The 15,524-nt window shown below is 37.7% G+C and overlaps 1 protein-coding gene across 2 annotated transcripts; it reads right to left on the bottom strand.

The window, feature by feature from the left end:
* Nucleotides 1-1,984: 1,984 nt before the first annotated feature.
* On the bottom strand, nucleotides 1,985-14,277 carry LOC131778296 (prestin-like). Of its 2 annotated transcripts, XM_059094706.2 has the most exons (19): nucleotides 14,071-14,277; nucleotides 13,642-13,772; nucleotides 12,651-12,761; nucleotides 11,758-12,005; nucleotides 11,265-11,429; nucleotides 10,558-10,710; nucleotides 9,993-10,075; nucleotides 9,484-9,631; nucleotides 8,941-9,051; nucleotides 8,155-8,232; nucleotides 7,584-7,679; nucleotides 7,060-7,166; nucleotides 6,480-6,549; nucleotides 6,066-6,308; nucleotides 5,511-5,648; nucleotides 4,640-4,694; nucleotides 4,323-4,435; nucleotides 3,697-3,768; nucleotides 1,985-3,377 (listed from the first exon to the last, which is right to left on the bottom strand). In XM_059094706.2, exons 1-19 carry the CDS (start codon nucleotides 14,136-14,138, stop codon nucleotides 3,366-3,368), a joined length of 2,202 nt encoding a protein of 733 aa, XP_058950689.2. In that variant the 5' UTR covers nucleotides 14,139-14,277; the 3' UTR covers nucleotides 1,985-3,365. The 2 variants fall into 2 exon arrangements, with proteins under 2 accessions (XP_058950689.2, XP_058950688.2); XM_059094705.2 differs by having other exon boundaries at nucleotides 13,642-14,237.
* Nucleotides 14,278-15,524: the final 1,247 nt, after the last annotated feature.

The following is a 15,524-nucleotide window of genomic DNA, read 5'->3' as shown; positions in this document are numbered from 1 at the left end:
TATTACGAAGTTCTTATGACACGCGTCCTGCATATTGCTAGGATCAGCAATGTCGATAGCGTAATGTTTTTTTGATAGAAATAGTAGAGATGGTAAGTTTTGAGCTCGGTGAAGAATTAAGAAAGATGTTTTTTCGTCTTGTTTAAGATAAATTGTACGTTTGGTTCTGTCTCCAAAGTCTCAGGTGAGACAGGAGACCATCTAAATGTCGTTGAGAAAAAATCATGAAGGCGAGTCAGCCGAAGCAAAACGGTTAAGAAATGTTTCCAGGAAATGTTTCATTGCATTTTACTTTTTCTAGTCCGCGTTTTGTTAATTCTCGTTTTACTATTCCTGTCCAGCCCAGTCCATTGTAGTGAAATCCAGTCCAGTGTCAAAATACAGTTTGCCCAGGCAGGCAGGCATGGGCAAGGAGTTAAATGAATTTCCTCCTTTATCACGGGTGGAATTATGCTCTGACATAACATAATACTATTACACAATTATTGCGTTACATAACAAACTAAAATTACCCAAGATTAAGTATCATCTCGAATTTTGTTTATGCAATCTTTAGGGTTGTACAATCTTTTATATGATCAAGTATATCATAGCTGATCTGCTACACGAGTTGGTTTAAGAAAAGAGTTCGGCAGGGTCCTGTTATTTATGATAGAGAAACTTACCATATTATTCACTACGTGTGCGCGGTATTTAAGATCATTGCATAATATTTGGTCATTAAATAGGAACTCTTGACTTAGGAACTCATGTGACCTTTCCGAATGGGGGATACGTGACAAACACACCACTTTCCACGCAACGCAACAGGAATATCATTTCATCATACTCTGAATACAACAAACACCGATGAGCTAACTTGGACATAAGTTTTCCTTTCAATATTAGTAAACATGAGGGTACAAGTTGTTATGCTGCATATAATTTGGGTGATAATACTCGCTGTGTGTGTTCAGAAAACTGTGACAGTTCCTTTCGGAGGCTTTCGGAAATCGCCGAACAGAACAAACAGCTGTACATTGGACTCTGAATGTTCCCATGCACAAATATGCTGTACTGGTTCTTGTGTCGACACAAGAAATTCCAACTGTCATTTCTCCACTCCTGATGGTATAAGCTTTGGTGTGGTACTTGGACTGTTCATTTTGATTTGCTTAATCTTTGCCATCGTCTGGTTGGTTCGCACCTATAGGAGAAGGGCTCCTTACGACAGGTTGGGACATCAAAACTCATCCAATGTCGCAGCTGCCGAAGTGAATTTTGTTGAAGTCGAACAAAGGCCACCCCACCAAAGAGGGGTCCCGCCGTCCTACCACGAGAAAGAAGTAACACCCAACCCTCCACCTTTGTACGAAGAACGACTGAGAGCTTTTCCTCCTCCGTCCTACAGCACTGGATCAATTAAGGCAGATGAACCACCTCCCCCGTACAAAGAACCAAACTACTGAAGTTCTGATGGGGTTTATACGCCTCCGAACGCCACAACATTAAACTGACGGAAACTCTCAGTTCGTTTATGATTTTCTTTACAACAACATCAATCAGCCGCAGTGTAAGTTGGTGTGACGGAAATGAACAATTTTGATGACAAAAAAATTCATGTTCAAAGATTAAGAGTGAGTGTGACAAGATAACGCGTTGAGCAAACCTGTAGAGTAACGTTGGAGACGACTACACATTTTAAAAAAAGAAACAAAAAACAAAACCCAATCAAGGAAAAAAAGAGGATGTCAGCTGTTTACAACTGAAATTTCTAAGGATTTTACCAAGGATAAGAAGTGACAGTGACGTGTGTTGTTTTTTCGCCAGTTAAATTGCTGCCACTCATTTCCTCAAATCGAACGCTTGAGTTTTAGCCATGTTTTTTTGATTCTGTGCGACTCGTTGTGTCCCAGGAACAAAATTTCACAAGAAGGAAATTGGTGCAGAGACTTTTCTCGCTCATTCCTTATCTCCAGCCTGCATGGAACTCTCGACAAACAAAAAAAGTAATTAAAAATATATTTAATTATAATTATTATTTTCGTACAGGGTGGGAAATATAACACTCTCAGAAATAAAAAAAAAATTATCAGAATGTTACTTTCCTTTCCAAGTCGTGAGAAATTTTCCTCATTTTCATATTTGTCAAATGACTATTTCTATTAAATAGTGCGCCATTCCAAGGCTCAAAATGCGATAACGTATCGCCAAGAGGAAACACAGTTGCTACTTTTTCATGTCAGTTATCACCTTGCCTTTAAAATCCATTTACACTCTGACATCGGTATCCTTGAACCCCATACTCTTTTCCATTCCTTCGGTACAGCTAAGGAGAATTTGTTTAACAATCAATGCTTCATTGATTGGTGATCATTTCCTATATTCTCATGATATTAATGGTTGATTCAGCAATATTATTGTAAGGAGAAGTTAGATGTTGGAATCATCAACCTCAACCCTTTCTCTAAGAGTGGAAAGCATCTAAATTTTTTTCCCCAACAGTATCACCCATTGAGTCAAACAACAGGGTCATGAGAATATATGAAATAATCGGTATTCCAAGTAGCCCTTGATTGTAAGACAAATTCTCCTTGAAAGTACCGTAGGAAATGTACAGAGAACTGTAAGGAGAACTTGCATACTGATGTTAAGGTGTCAAGGGTTGAAACAATGTGGTATCTACCAAAGGCAATGCCCTGAGCAGTTTTGTCCTAACAATTCTGGCACTTTTCTTTCTTAACATTTAACCCTAACATTAGAATTCATATTCTCCACACTATCGCCTTGACATTTCCTATGCTACTGACAAGGAGAATTTGTTTAACCATCAGGAGCTTCTTAAACTGGTGATCATTTCATTATACTCATGACATATATATTTGGGATCAATATCAGTATCTGGGCAACTGCCCACCTACCCCTCCCCTAACTAAACAACAGTTAACAAGTTAGGGTTAATGTTGGGTTAGGGGAGGGGAAGGTGGGCAGTTGCCCAGAAACTGATATTGATCCTATATTTGATTTAAGGATGTTACTGTCGGAGAGGTCCGGGTTAGCGCTTCTCAACTGACCAATTCTTTTCTGTTTGCGAACCTTCTTTTTTCTTGTTAAATCGTCGTCCAAAGCTCAAGCGAAATTAATAACCCTGCTTACCGCGAGTAAAATGAGTAGAACTTGCCACGTAAAAAATTATCACTGGAAACATTATAAAAAATAAAAATCGGACACTTTTCGTTCGGTATGATTGAATTCCACTTCTGGGAATCTAAGCGTTGCATAATGGATAGCTTTCTTTTTAGGGATGGTGTGTTAAGATTCCGTGCGTGGGCTGTTGTATGTTCTTTAATTAGCTTCGCGAGTCATATCAAATCGTTTGCTCCCATTCATTCTTCTACCTGAGGAAAGTAAAAAAAAAAAAGGGGTTGGATTGAATGAACATGTCATGACCAGAGGAAACACAATTAAGAGCTATCGACCGAACGGAGTTCACCTCACGCCTTGCACACGACTGACGCTTGCCTCCGCGTGCCGGAAAATCAGAGACAGGAGAAATTGACCCAAGTTCAGCAAGCTAGAGTCGTTTCCCGCTTATAAAACCTGAACAATCTTCAGCAGAAATGAGACAATAGGCTGCAGTCTGAATGGCTACGCTCCCCGCTATTAAACGATAGAAATCTGAAGCCCGTGACATGATTGTCAATCAGGTTTACAAACCTGTTGATTAGAAGGTCCAGCCTCAAGTGCTGATTCAGTGTCACTCATCACAGGAGTCGAATAGGACGCGTCCTACGACCAAAAAAATCCCAAATGAAAAATCACTCGCGAGAAAGAAGTCTTCACCCTTACACCAGATCAAGCATATTTCTAAAAATCCCCACCTTATCTCACCCTTAGGCACCCTGGTATCACATTCACACAGGTATTGCACTCAACTTTCCGAAACATGGAGCATTCGCTCATAGCAAGATGTACATATAGTCAAACCTGTATGAAGCAGTCACCTACGGAGAATGACCGCTTAATGCAGGTTCCACAGAACAGGGTTATCATAAAAAGTGATTAAAAAAAGCCATTTTATACCATAATTGACCATTAAAGACACAAACACTCTCGCAAAATACATAGAGACAGAATTTCTCCTTACAATATCAAAACAATACTAAGCGGACAAGTGATGAGAAAAAGGAGTATAAAAATATGTAACTTACAATTAGGGGATTGTTAGTTGATCCAATACCAAATTCTTCGAACTAACATCATTAGAATTGTACAGTAGATAGTAAGGAGAATTACTTGTGAGATCTAAGAATGGAAGGGTTCCTTCAAATCCTTAAGCTCACCTCAGAGTGAATTCCAACAGCGTGTATCACTGCGTCATGTACAGACACAAACAAATGTTCTGTTCCTATTCTCGCCGTAAAGCCAGCTTTCTCTAACATTTCCCGTATGTAATCTATAAAATAATGGCAGAAAGTGTTTTTTTTTCAGGATTCGCTAGTTGAAAATAAGTTTGGCAATTTGCATGCTTCTCTTTCTTTATTTTATCATATAATTAGCGGTAAAATAGTAAATAAAATAACGGAGAATAACCTCATAATACAACGGCGACACAGCACTTAAGTCCTGTGAACAATCATAATTCTTAACATCAACTTACATCGACAGTGCGCCAAGTAGAATTTTACTCCAATCTTTTCATACTCTAGACCAAGCTGAAATAAAAGCATACCAGCATGACAAATTTGGCTCGCGCTCTGGCAGATAATTTCAAAGAGAATTGAACAGTTTAGGATTGAGTGGCGTAGGTAGTCCGCAATTGCTTTGGTTGTACCTCGTTATGTGATTGGTCCAAAAAACTCGCGCCACTTTCTCAACCAATCAGATTAAGAATTAAAACCAATTGCGACTTGGCCACTCGCGTTTTCCCGCGCTTCAAACACTTCGCTTTGTTTTTTCATTCAATTCCCATTTTACTCTCAGTAAAACCTCTTTCTTGGCCCTAGTTGCTCTTGCAGCAGTCGATCCAAAAGCACCCCACAAGGTCTGCGAACACTCAGTCTTAGATGCAGACTTTGCCTTTTATACCACGACCATTAACAATTTTAGGACTTCAAAGCAACACCTTACATCAAGGGTCAATTCACAAAAGCTAAGACAAAAGTTCCCCACCTGGTGAGACAAACGATTAACCGTTCATTTAGAATAAATTTTCAATCCAGTGTCGAAAGTAATTCGGAATTGCTTTGGTTTTAATAAAATTCGCTTTGTGATTGGCCCAGAAAACTCGCGCCCCCTCTCCACCAATCAGATGAAATATTAAAACCAATCACGACTCGGTCGCTCGCGTCTTCCCGCGCTTGAGGGAATTTGGTTCGTTTTCCTTTGAGTTCTCATTGACTCTTTAGGGTATTTTCCTTTTCTTCTGATGGCCATTGTGATTACTTTGGATTTGGTTTTACGACACTCAATCGCAAAGAGCTCTATCTTTGTGACCACAACGAACACCTTCCTCGACATCAATTTCCTACCTGCAACAAAGTGTTCACACCTTGGGTGTCAATAAAATTAAACGTACTGGCGTCAATTATGATGGCGTGAACAGGGGTTGGATCATTTCCTGAGGGACCTTCGTTATTTCCAAGATCACTGAGAGAAACTTCCACATCCTGAAAATACAAAGACATGATAAACCATCTCACTCAATCTAAATTTCAATAGTTTCCGCAATGCCCGTCAAACATTCCTCATAATTTTAGCCCTTGGTCAGGGCGAATAAAGAAAGCCTAACGCTCGAAACGTCAGCTTCAAAAACTATCTATGGTGGCCAGAGTACATTTAAAACCAGACTGTCTGGTAATAGCCCTTCCCCCTCCCCACTGACAGAGCACCACAGTTCCTTTAGAAACTAAGTATGACACAAATCGAAACTTAGCCACTCCGGTTTTCCCGCGCTTAAGCCAATTCTCCTGTGTATCCTTTGAGCTCCAATTGATTGCTGGCTGTCATGATAAACGTCACTCAGACAAATTAAGCAATAATTACTTTTATATATAATATGCATGTATACTTAAAATTAACTCTACCCCATTCTCCAGAGCTCTATTGATTGAAACGGTTACAGTCCTTGTTATTTCTATTGCCGGACTCCCTGTATCCTCCTCATTGTGCCTATAACGCACTGCTGAGCTACCAAGCCTGCTGCGTTTGTTCGGATTCTGTGGATCAACTCCAGTCATTTCTATCAAAGTGCTTCGAAAGTATTCTGAATTGGCGTAAAACATCGCAGATTCAAATCGAAAAATTTTTATTCCTGGAATCGGCTTTGCCTGCGGAAAAAAAATGAAAGTCAATAATCAGTTAACTATAAATCTCTTAGACCGCAAACAACCTGAAAAGAGGCAAAAATACTTCGCTTCCGGACTCTACGTTTATCCCCCTCCCCACTCCCCCTACAAAACAAACAAATTCAACCACAAAGCAGTCAGTTTCCAGTTTACCGAAGTCATTCTTTGGATGTCTCTGTAAATTCCGGTGTTAGGAATCTGACCAAGAAGTGAAGCAGGAGGTCTACAAATGTCAACAACATGCAATCGTTGTCGTAACTTTTCAAACATGGAACGTTCACACATGAAGATGAAACTACTCAACAACATTTATATGCAAGAGTTTTTTTTAAGGCTGTGCTTCAAGCAATGGGTGTCTCAGTGCATTCATGAACCACTTCAAAGAAAAGACTGAGCCAACAAATTGATAGAACCACCACATTAAGGTATATGAAGGTAAGTGTGAACCCTTCTACTCCCATAAGTTCCATAAGTTATCAAGACAGAATTTCTCCTTACCATATCAAAACAATATCAAACTGGTAAGTGATGAGAATAAGGATTATCATTTGATCCAATATCAAATTCTGGGAAACTAACATCATATGAATTGTATGGCAGACAGTAAGGAGAATTACTAGTGAGATCTTGGAAGTGAAAGGGTTGAACAACACTTCATTAAATTCAGTATGCAGCCACACATCATTTGGGTGATTACAGAAATCACTCCAAACAGAAAATGTTTTATTCTGACCTGGATGACTTCCAGATTACCACTACCAGAGCCATGATTACTCCAACTCCTAACCCAATGTCAATACCAAGCAATACAACTCCTAACCAAGCTGCAAACCAAACAACCTAGAGGGGAACAATTTAAGAGACAAGACAGCTTTTCATGACTATGAAACAGTGAGATGTAAATTTGTAGTTTCACTAAATTACAAAGAGGTGCTTACAGACCTGTATGTTAAGATGAACTAAATGTTAATTACAAAATCACATCAATCATTAATTATTAAAATTATCAAAATACATTATATGAAATAATTGTTCTATCAAATGAATTATCATATGTAAATCAAAAATCATAGAGTAATTGTGTAATAATCTTACTGAAAATTAAAATTAAAGTAACATTATAATACAACAGTCATGTTTAACTTTTAGTAAAACTAATACTAGAAATATAAACAAGAAGAATAACAATATTAAAATTATGTACTATTTTAATCATCATTATTATTAATGGAACAACAAGGATTTCAATAAACTTACAGCATCAGGCTTACACATTCTCCACAGCTGTACCAGTCTATTAAACTGTCGGAACAACCCCTTAAGTGCAACAACTACCACAGCAGCCAGTATTGCCTGACAAGTGAGAGAAAAACAAAAAAAAAGAAATTGTTACGTATTCTACAACATTTTCCACAAAGGATAAAATGAGGGTGGAGTGAAACACAGAGGAGGAAAGCACAAATGTCATAACACTGAGAGGGCTTGGGCTTCCAACGTTGTGACCTGGGTTTGATTTGTAGAACCTGGCATCACATAACTTTATGTTGTCAGTCCTCATCCTTTGCTCTTCTTGTTCCCTAGCTTTTTACTTCTTGTTCTTTTCCTCCACACCCTCCCTCTCTCCAAGAGTCAAGAATAAATATTGTGGTGTGCCTTGCACATTTATGTATATAGAGAGCTTAGCGAGGAAGGGGCTCAGAGCAACAAGCAACATCACTTTGAAAACTGGGAATACACAGAACATTCTACAGTTACCTGGCATTTCAATGGAGCAAACCTTTGCACATTTTTTCACACTGTGAGTGCATTGTGTACAGAGTCAACTAACCTTTGGCAAGTGATAGAAGAGAGGTGCAATAAAAAGTAAAACCAAGATAATAACTACAACAACAGGGATGCTGCAGAGCTGTGAAAAAAAAAAATCAACTACATGAAGTGTGTCACTTTGTCTATTAGTTTCTGGCAAATCTAATGAGACAGTCATTTTTTGCACACTGAAATTCAACAGTTATGCAACAAATATAATCAAGCCCTCATTAAGGACCCTGGAAATGTTCTTTCTTTCTCAAGTGTGATTAATGTGCTAAAAAATTCTCTTAGATCAATAACTAGCCACACATTAACCATTTAACTCCCAAGATCTGATTGTTAATTCTTCCTTCTACCTGCCAAACATTTCTTTGTATATTGGTAACATGAATTTGGTGTTCGATCAAGGTAATATCCTGTGTCTGATGAGTTTGAGTATTCTCACCACCTATTTGCTGGATAATGTATGGATATTATAGGGAGAAGTTACATGCTAATCACTTCTGAGAGTTAAAGTGCTAAAGTTGAGCAGCCGTCCATGACTTTGTCCACTAATTGCAGTTATCTTTTGGATTTCATACAACATTGCCCTGAATGCAAGACATGCCAAAGAATGGCTGACTACAGTAGAAAATAGTAACCTTGTATTTTTAGGTTTTAATTTGTTAGTACATGTAGTTGAATTGGAATAAACAACTCAAGCAAGAAAGTCAGCAAATTGGCAAAAAGGAGAAAGCAATAGGACAATAACAAAGCTTCTAGAACTCACTTATTATGATAATTGTACATTCTATTCAGTATTTACCTGTGTTCTTGCAATGCTTTCTTGAATCACAGACCTGGAAAGTGAACCACTCACAGGGAAACAAGAAAAAAAGGATCCCAGCACATTTGCAGATCCACAAGCAATCAGTTCCTACAGACACACAAACATTTACTTAATATGTAATAATGTACATGAAAAACATTTCTGATTGGCTTAAAACAAGTGCATTCTCATGTAACATGAGTGCAAAGTTGTAACATGAGTGCAAATTACAAAAAGCGCATGCAAGCATTCAAAATTTCTCCCATCTTGATTTTCAGTGATGCTTTTTTCATTTACATTATTAACAAGTAATAACATGACTTCTCTTGCAATTTGGTGCAATAAGCACTGGCAAATTTTTCAAAGATTACAAATTGCACTTGCCATATGGGTTTGTGCAATTTAATTTGCTGTCTTTGAAAAATTTACTTGTGCTTATTAACATCAAATTGCACTCAAAATCATGTCATTATCCATACTAAGTTTTATGATCATCCCAAATCAGTTATTAACCACCAAAAAACATTTGTATCTACCAACCTGATTTGAATCAATCACATAATTGTTTCTTTTGGCAAATGTTTTGGCCAAAGATATGTTTGTGGCAAATATAACAATAGAAATCACAATGGCATCTGTCACCATGTTTCCCATCAGCATGAAGGATGGAGCAGATGGTGCTTGTAACCTAAGTAGACCATAAAACATTATGGTAAAATCATTGTCAGTATCATCAATTTGTATATTAAAAAGATGCATCACACTGAAAGTACATCTGTCAAGTCAAACATGTCTACAATCCAAGAGGTGTTTCTTGTTTATTTATTTATTTGTTTGTTTCAGGTATACATACAATGTATATACAATTATACATATATAACAGGAAGAACAAAACACATCCTGCCATGAATTTACATGTACAGAGCACAGGATATGTACAAGAGAAGTTATAGTGAAGACTTGGTGCCTTTGCACAAACTGATAACAGAGTTACACTATGATCACAGAGTTACACTATAATCACATGACTGTATCTCAATGTCTCTTACCCCTTAGGGATATCGCGCAGAACTGAAACTTGAAATTTTTCATTCAATCCAACAAAATAAGACACAACTGTTCCAAGGACAACCTATGACCAACAACATGATTTACAAGTCAGATAAATCAATCTTTCAGGGTTTCTAACAATATAGAAAAAGCTCTAAGTAAATATTGCAGTGTTCCAGATGTTCACCCTAACTGAGAAAAACAGCTCCAGTTGATAAATGTATTTGTTGTTCTTGGTTTATAGGTACCCCTGATATGCACATTCAAGTGTAAGGAAGCTACTAACAGCAAAAGTAACATGGCAACCCTTCATGGGAGGCATCATTACACCGCAGATCAAAACAAAGGTAGCCCTTTAACCCTTAGAAGGGACCAAGATCAAGTTTCTCCTTACAATATCACCCCTCAAATATTAAGCTTGTGAGAACAGAGAAAATGAGCACCAATTAAAGCAGTTCTTGATTGAAACACAAATTCACTTTGTCCATGACTTAAGGAATGTATAGAGAACAGTATGGAGAATAAGCATACTGATATTGGGGTCTAGAGGGTTCAGTCACTCACCACTATTAACTCAGCTGGTATAGGAAATTTCATTCTGTGCTTCAGCTTCTCACTGATATATTTCAGTGCTATGAGGACAAGGATACAGACAACTCCAGTGATGACTGATCCTGGTACAGCAAGAGTAATATTCTTGAACATGAATATGTAGGTCTGAAAAAAAGAAAATAAAACTTTAGAAAAACAAGTGAACAAAAATAAACAAATGTCAAGTTAATCCTGTGTGTGCAGTAATCAAAGATCTTGTTACAAATTGCCTTCCAGAGAATATTTCCCAACATGAAAAAGTAATGAGGGTTATCAAGTACTAATTTATGTCTAGTTATTAGGTGATAAGAAAAGTAATTAATAAGCCTAACATTTCCATTAAAGTCATCTGGGAAAGCACATACAAATTTATTCCAACAAAACCATCAACAGGGTTGGTATTAAAAGAGAGTCTTCTTTTGAGCACTTGTCTTCTTGTAATGTTTGTCCCATTCAGTTACAAACTACTACAACCAGCACCCTCCACAGATAAAATCATGAGATGAAGATGACTTTCTGGTGCTAGTCAGCTGAGTGGATATCTCAACCAACCAAGTAGTTTAAAATTTACATTGTAGTACCTCACTGAACAATAATGAATTCATTCAATGTCAGTTGACATCCTCCAATGGTGAAAAACAGATTAAAAAATCAAATACATGCTTGAGCTGAATGCAAACCTTTACTACAGCAAATGCTCCAGAGTATCGTGGAACCTCCAATCCAAGGATGTGTTTCACCTGACTTGTGAAAACCAGAATTGCTGCACCAGTTGTGAAACCACTAATGATAGGATCAGATAAATACACAGCAACAAAACCAAGCTTGAACAGACCCATTAAAAGCTGCAAAGTAAATATATCAAATAAAACTGGACCAGTCAAAGATCAATTCAACAACTTATGGACTTAAATCCTGAAGATTTTGCACAGTGAAGCTATGAAACTTTTAACCGGATGTGAAGAGAAACATTAAAACTTCTAAAAAAATTCAGACAAAAAATTGAAATCCACACGTCTCCTAGTAACAACATAACTGTACATTTTTATTGTAATGTCCAATGATTTTAATCAAATGATGTAAAATAGCTACCAAAATCCCACAAAAATGAATGGGTGAGTTATAACTCTCAATAACAAACAAACTGTAGTAATCTGTTCACAGGGAACCCACCTGTAGAAGACCAACAAGCATTGACAGTGCTACAGCAACCTCTAACTTCTTTTCATCCAGCAAGTCCTGTTCATTTGATGAACTGCCGTTGGACTCATGTTTATAAATTGAATTCCGTAATACTTCATTAACTGAGCCATCAAGAGGCAGATTTGTAGGAGCTGGTGCTGTTGGGGTGGGTGACAAAGATTGTTCTACTTCTCTGTCAACAACATGACCAACCATGAGGCAAACCACAGCAAATGTTCCTAGAAAGAAAGTGATCTATAATTCCTCTATAATCATGATTTAGATTCTAATTTAAAAACAATCAACATTAATTTTGTAATACTATATTTATCAATAATTAAATTTTAAAGAAAGATGTTTTTTGTCTGGTGATATGCGTGGGACAAAGAAAAAATTCTGAGTCCCCATGAGGAATCGAACCTCAGACTTTCAGATTCCTTGCTCCGATGCTCTACCACTGAGCCACAGAGACACCATGGTGAGCAAGGTCTATTATGAAGTTCATATGACATGCATCCTGCACACTGCTAAGATTAATTAAATTCAAGTTTTAAAAAAAAAAATGAAAAATTTGAAAATTATTAGGAATCTTTTTGTATTCTCCATTCAGTTCCATACTCTTGGTGCACAGAGCCTTTCCATTAACATGAATATTTGATAACAGAAAATTCACTTCTTTGATACAAATTAAACACTTTATGTTGGTTACATTTCCACAGCAATTATTCTTTGACAATTAACTGGAGTGGCACATGTACATACATTTTGGTTATTAAGTGTTTACTGAGAATACTGCATACTGCACTAAAATGTCTGTTTTTGTTCTTTCAAAATTTTGACATCATTCAAATTGACACATTTTGAGTCTACATTGAGTATTTTACCTAAAGATATATGCCTGGAGGTCCCCATGGCCATATAAACAAGAATAGGAACAAAAGCTGTGTACAGTCCTGTAACAGCTGGAAGTGATGCTAGCAATGCATATGCCAGACCTGCAACAAACATGGCAACAAGACAACTGCAATTATATTCATTTGAGAGTTGCTGTGTGTGTGTGTGTGTGTTCCCTCTAACAAGAGGCTTTTTAAGGGAAAAAAAATTTCAGTTAATCACTTCTGGGAGTTCAAGGATTGATACAGGTTTAGTAAATTGATTGTAAATTAGCTACTGATTATTGTTCAACTTCAATGGAACAAAGTGAGTGAGGAACTTTCCATTATGTGGCTGTTTTGGAAAGATAGTATGTCAATTAATAAGCAGAAAAAAAATTTATAGTAAAAGCATGTTATCTTCAACTGTAGCCAGGCAAAAGAGAAATCACAATTTTTTAGTGCACTGTCAGCTTAACTAAGGTTTCAAGTCAGAAATGCTACCAAAAGGGGTGTTCAATAAGGACTGCATTTTCAAGTGAATTAATGGAAGAGACAATTTACATGTACAACTCGATATAATGTCTTCTGTATACAGGGTGTTAACTTCATATGGGGGTAGCTTAGTGCAAGATAAGGTTCGTATGTAGGTCATCCTCAATGGAGTCATGACATGGGGGAGGGTGCATTCAATCTTGTACAGGTAGAGGGAGCACTGTACTGTAGGGGGGGAAACAATTGTCTTGATCAGTGGTCTCCATGCAAAAAATGTAGGAAAATTTCCATATAGCCCCATATTAGTCTACAACAGGCCCGTAGTTCCCAAAGATAGTCTACTGTTTTCACTATTGTTATATATCTTCATCCATGAACTGTATTCATAATGAAATAGGGATTTGCGCTGAAAGCTCGCCAAAATTTACAAATTGTTTGTTTAAAATTAACACTACATGGTTCTTTTTTAAAAGGATATTTAATCCTGTTTGCACATCACTTCTCTTACCTTGAGGAATATGCATAATCGCCACGGTTAAACCTCCCGCTATGTCGTGTGCCAAGTCACGGCGAATATTATAGGCCGGTAGCCACTCCACGATGGGAAACCATGATTGCAAGATATCTTTACACGTACATCTAGATGGTAAGAAATTTCGCTTCAATGTTTTTGCAAGGGATGAGGGTTCAACCTCAGAACTCGCTGTGTATTCCTCTTGGTTGATAAACGACTCAGTGAATTCTCGTTCATTGTAAACATGTCGAGACAAATTAATCCTGTATCGCCTTCGGCGTCGACGAGTTATCAACGGCGGTGATTCTGATTCTTCTAAATCCGTCATAGTCCTATATGTGTAACTCTCGGTTCACTTTTCTGTTGAGTTCTAAAGATTGTGTTTCAAAAACAACTCGATGATCAATTGGTTAAAAAGCTGACGAAATATCGCGGGCCGGTGAGGTAAGCTCCCGCATCCTGTTCTTCCTGCACAAATATCCTTGCTCCATTTCACTTCTTCCCACGGCATTTTTATTTCCCACTCATCTATTTTTCGTGCATTTGAGTGAGTAGCTGGTTAGTTTACAGAATCTTTGACCCTTACGTGCCGGCAAAAGCAGTAGGGCTGCAGGGATAACTGATCGTGAAACTGAACGAATGGTAAATTGTACAGCTGTCAATCCTCGGAGCAACCACCTACTGTGTGTAACGGTAAACAAAAGGTCTACCGTTGACCATCCTCAACTTTTTTTTTTTCGTCGCAAATATCAAGCAAGACAAAAAATTTAATTTGGTTTCCAAACAGTCAAAAGCTTGTTCACCTTTTTTACATCAAAATTACAGCATTCCGCATGTAAAATCTAAGAATTCCACCTCGAGAAGGAACTTTCAACCTGCCAGCGTGAAAGTTTTGATTAATTATAATTTTACGGTAACAATACGATTGTAAACTCAGCTTGTGTATAACATCAAAATTTATGTTCTTCTGCCGAGTTATCAATTAATTGAGTTTCTTCTTTTCGTCTCTCTTACTTATAAGTTTTGAGTATCAGCCTTTCAGTGTAAAATTTTAGTTGGCCACTTTGTCAGAAGCTTAAATTTCAAGACGCTTCGACTCAGAGCAAATTTCCCGAACGAAAAAAAAAAGACCGAGTGACTCTCCACTTTTCATAATGGTTACCTCCTTTGAAATATAGCTTTCCTCAGGGGACACTTTCTCTCATCACAAGGGAGTTCCCTGATTGAATGTTCGATTATAACATGCCACGCTCTGCCTATTCAGCTCTAAACCAATCACCGAACACATATCTACACTACTTCATTATCTGATCCTTAAGTTTGAAGTGGTTGGGACACAAGTTGAAACATGGCTGGAAAAAATTCTGACCTTAGAGAGCTAAGGGAGCAAGTTCTCATCGATATAAAACACAATGGTATCAAGGAGGCAGAAATGCAGGGCTACGCCAATCTCGCTGGGGCGTGTCTAGAGCTTGGTGATTTTAAACGAGCAATGCACAACTTTCTACACAGTCTAATTATTGCCAAGCAAGAACACGCCAGAGTTTATGAAGGTGATGTGTACCACATGCTTGGCCTTGCTTATCTTCGCCTGGGTGAGTATAAACGAGTTATAACGTTCTTCTACCAATCTCTTTTCATCGCCAAAGAAATAGGTGAGAGGGCTACAGAAGGAGACGTGTGCGGAAAGCTTGGCCGTGTTAACCTTTTCTTGGTGACCACAAACAGGCCATAACATACTTTAACAAATATCTGATCATTGCCAGAGAAATAGATGAAAGGGCTGCAAAAAGAGACGTGTACGAAAAGCTTGGCAGTACTTATCTTTGCTTCGGTGATTATAAACAAGCCATAACGTACTTCTACCAATCTCTAAT

This window comes from Pocillopora verrucosa, chromosome 14 (assembly GCF_036669915.1).
Source record: "Pocillopora verrucosa isolate sample1 chromosome 14, ASM3666991v2, whole genome shotgun sequence".
NCBI classification, from domain to species: domain Eukaryota; kingdom Metazoa; phylum Cnidaria; class Anthozoa; order Scleractinia; family Pocilloporidae; genus Pocillopora; species Pocillopora verrucosa.
This window is presented reverse-complemented; position numbering and strand designations above follow the sequence as displayed.

Bases quoted from the DNA above. Each gene is read 5' to 3' on its own strand.
- LOC131778296 (XM_059094705.2), bottom strand. From the start codon at position 13,975: ATGACGGATTTAGAAGAATCAGAATCACCGCCGTTGATAACTCGTCGA. The intron at 11,430-11,757 runs GTGGGTTCCCTG...TTTACTTTGCAG, and splicing joins TGCTTGTTGGTCTTCTACAG to CTTTTAATGGGTCTGTTCAA. The intron at 6,309-6,479 runs GTAAACTGGAAA...TTTTTTCCGCAG, and splicing joins ACATCCAAAGAATGACTTCG to GCAAAGCCGATTCCAGGAAT.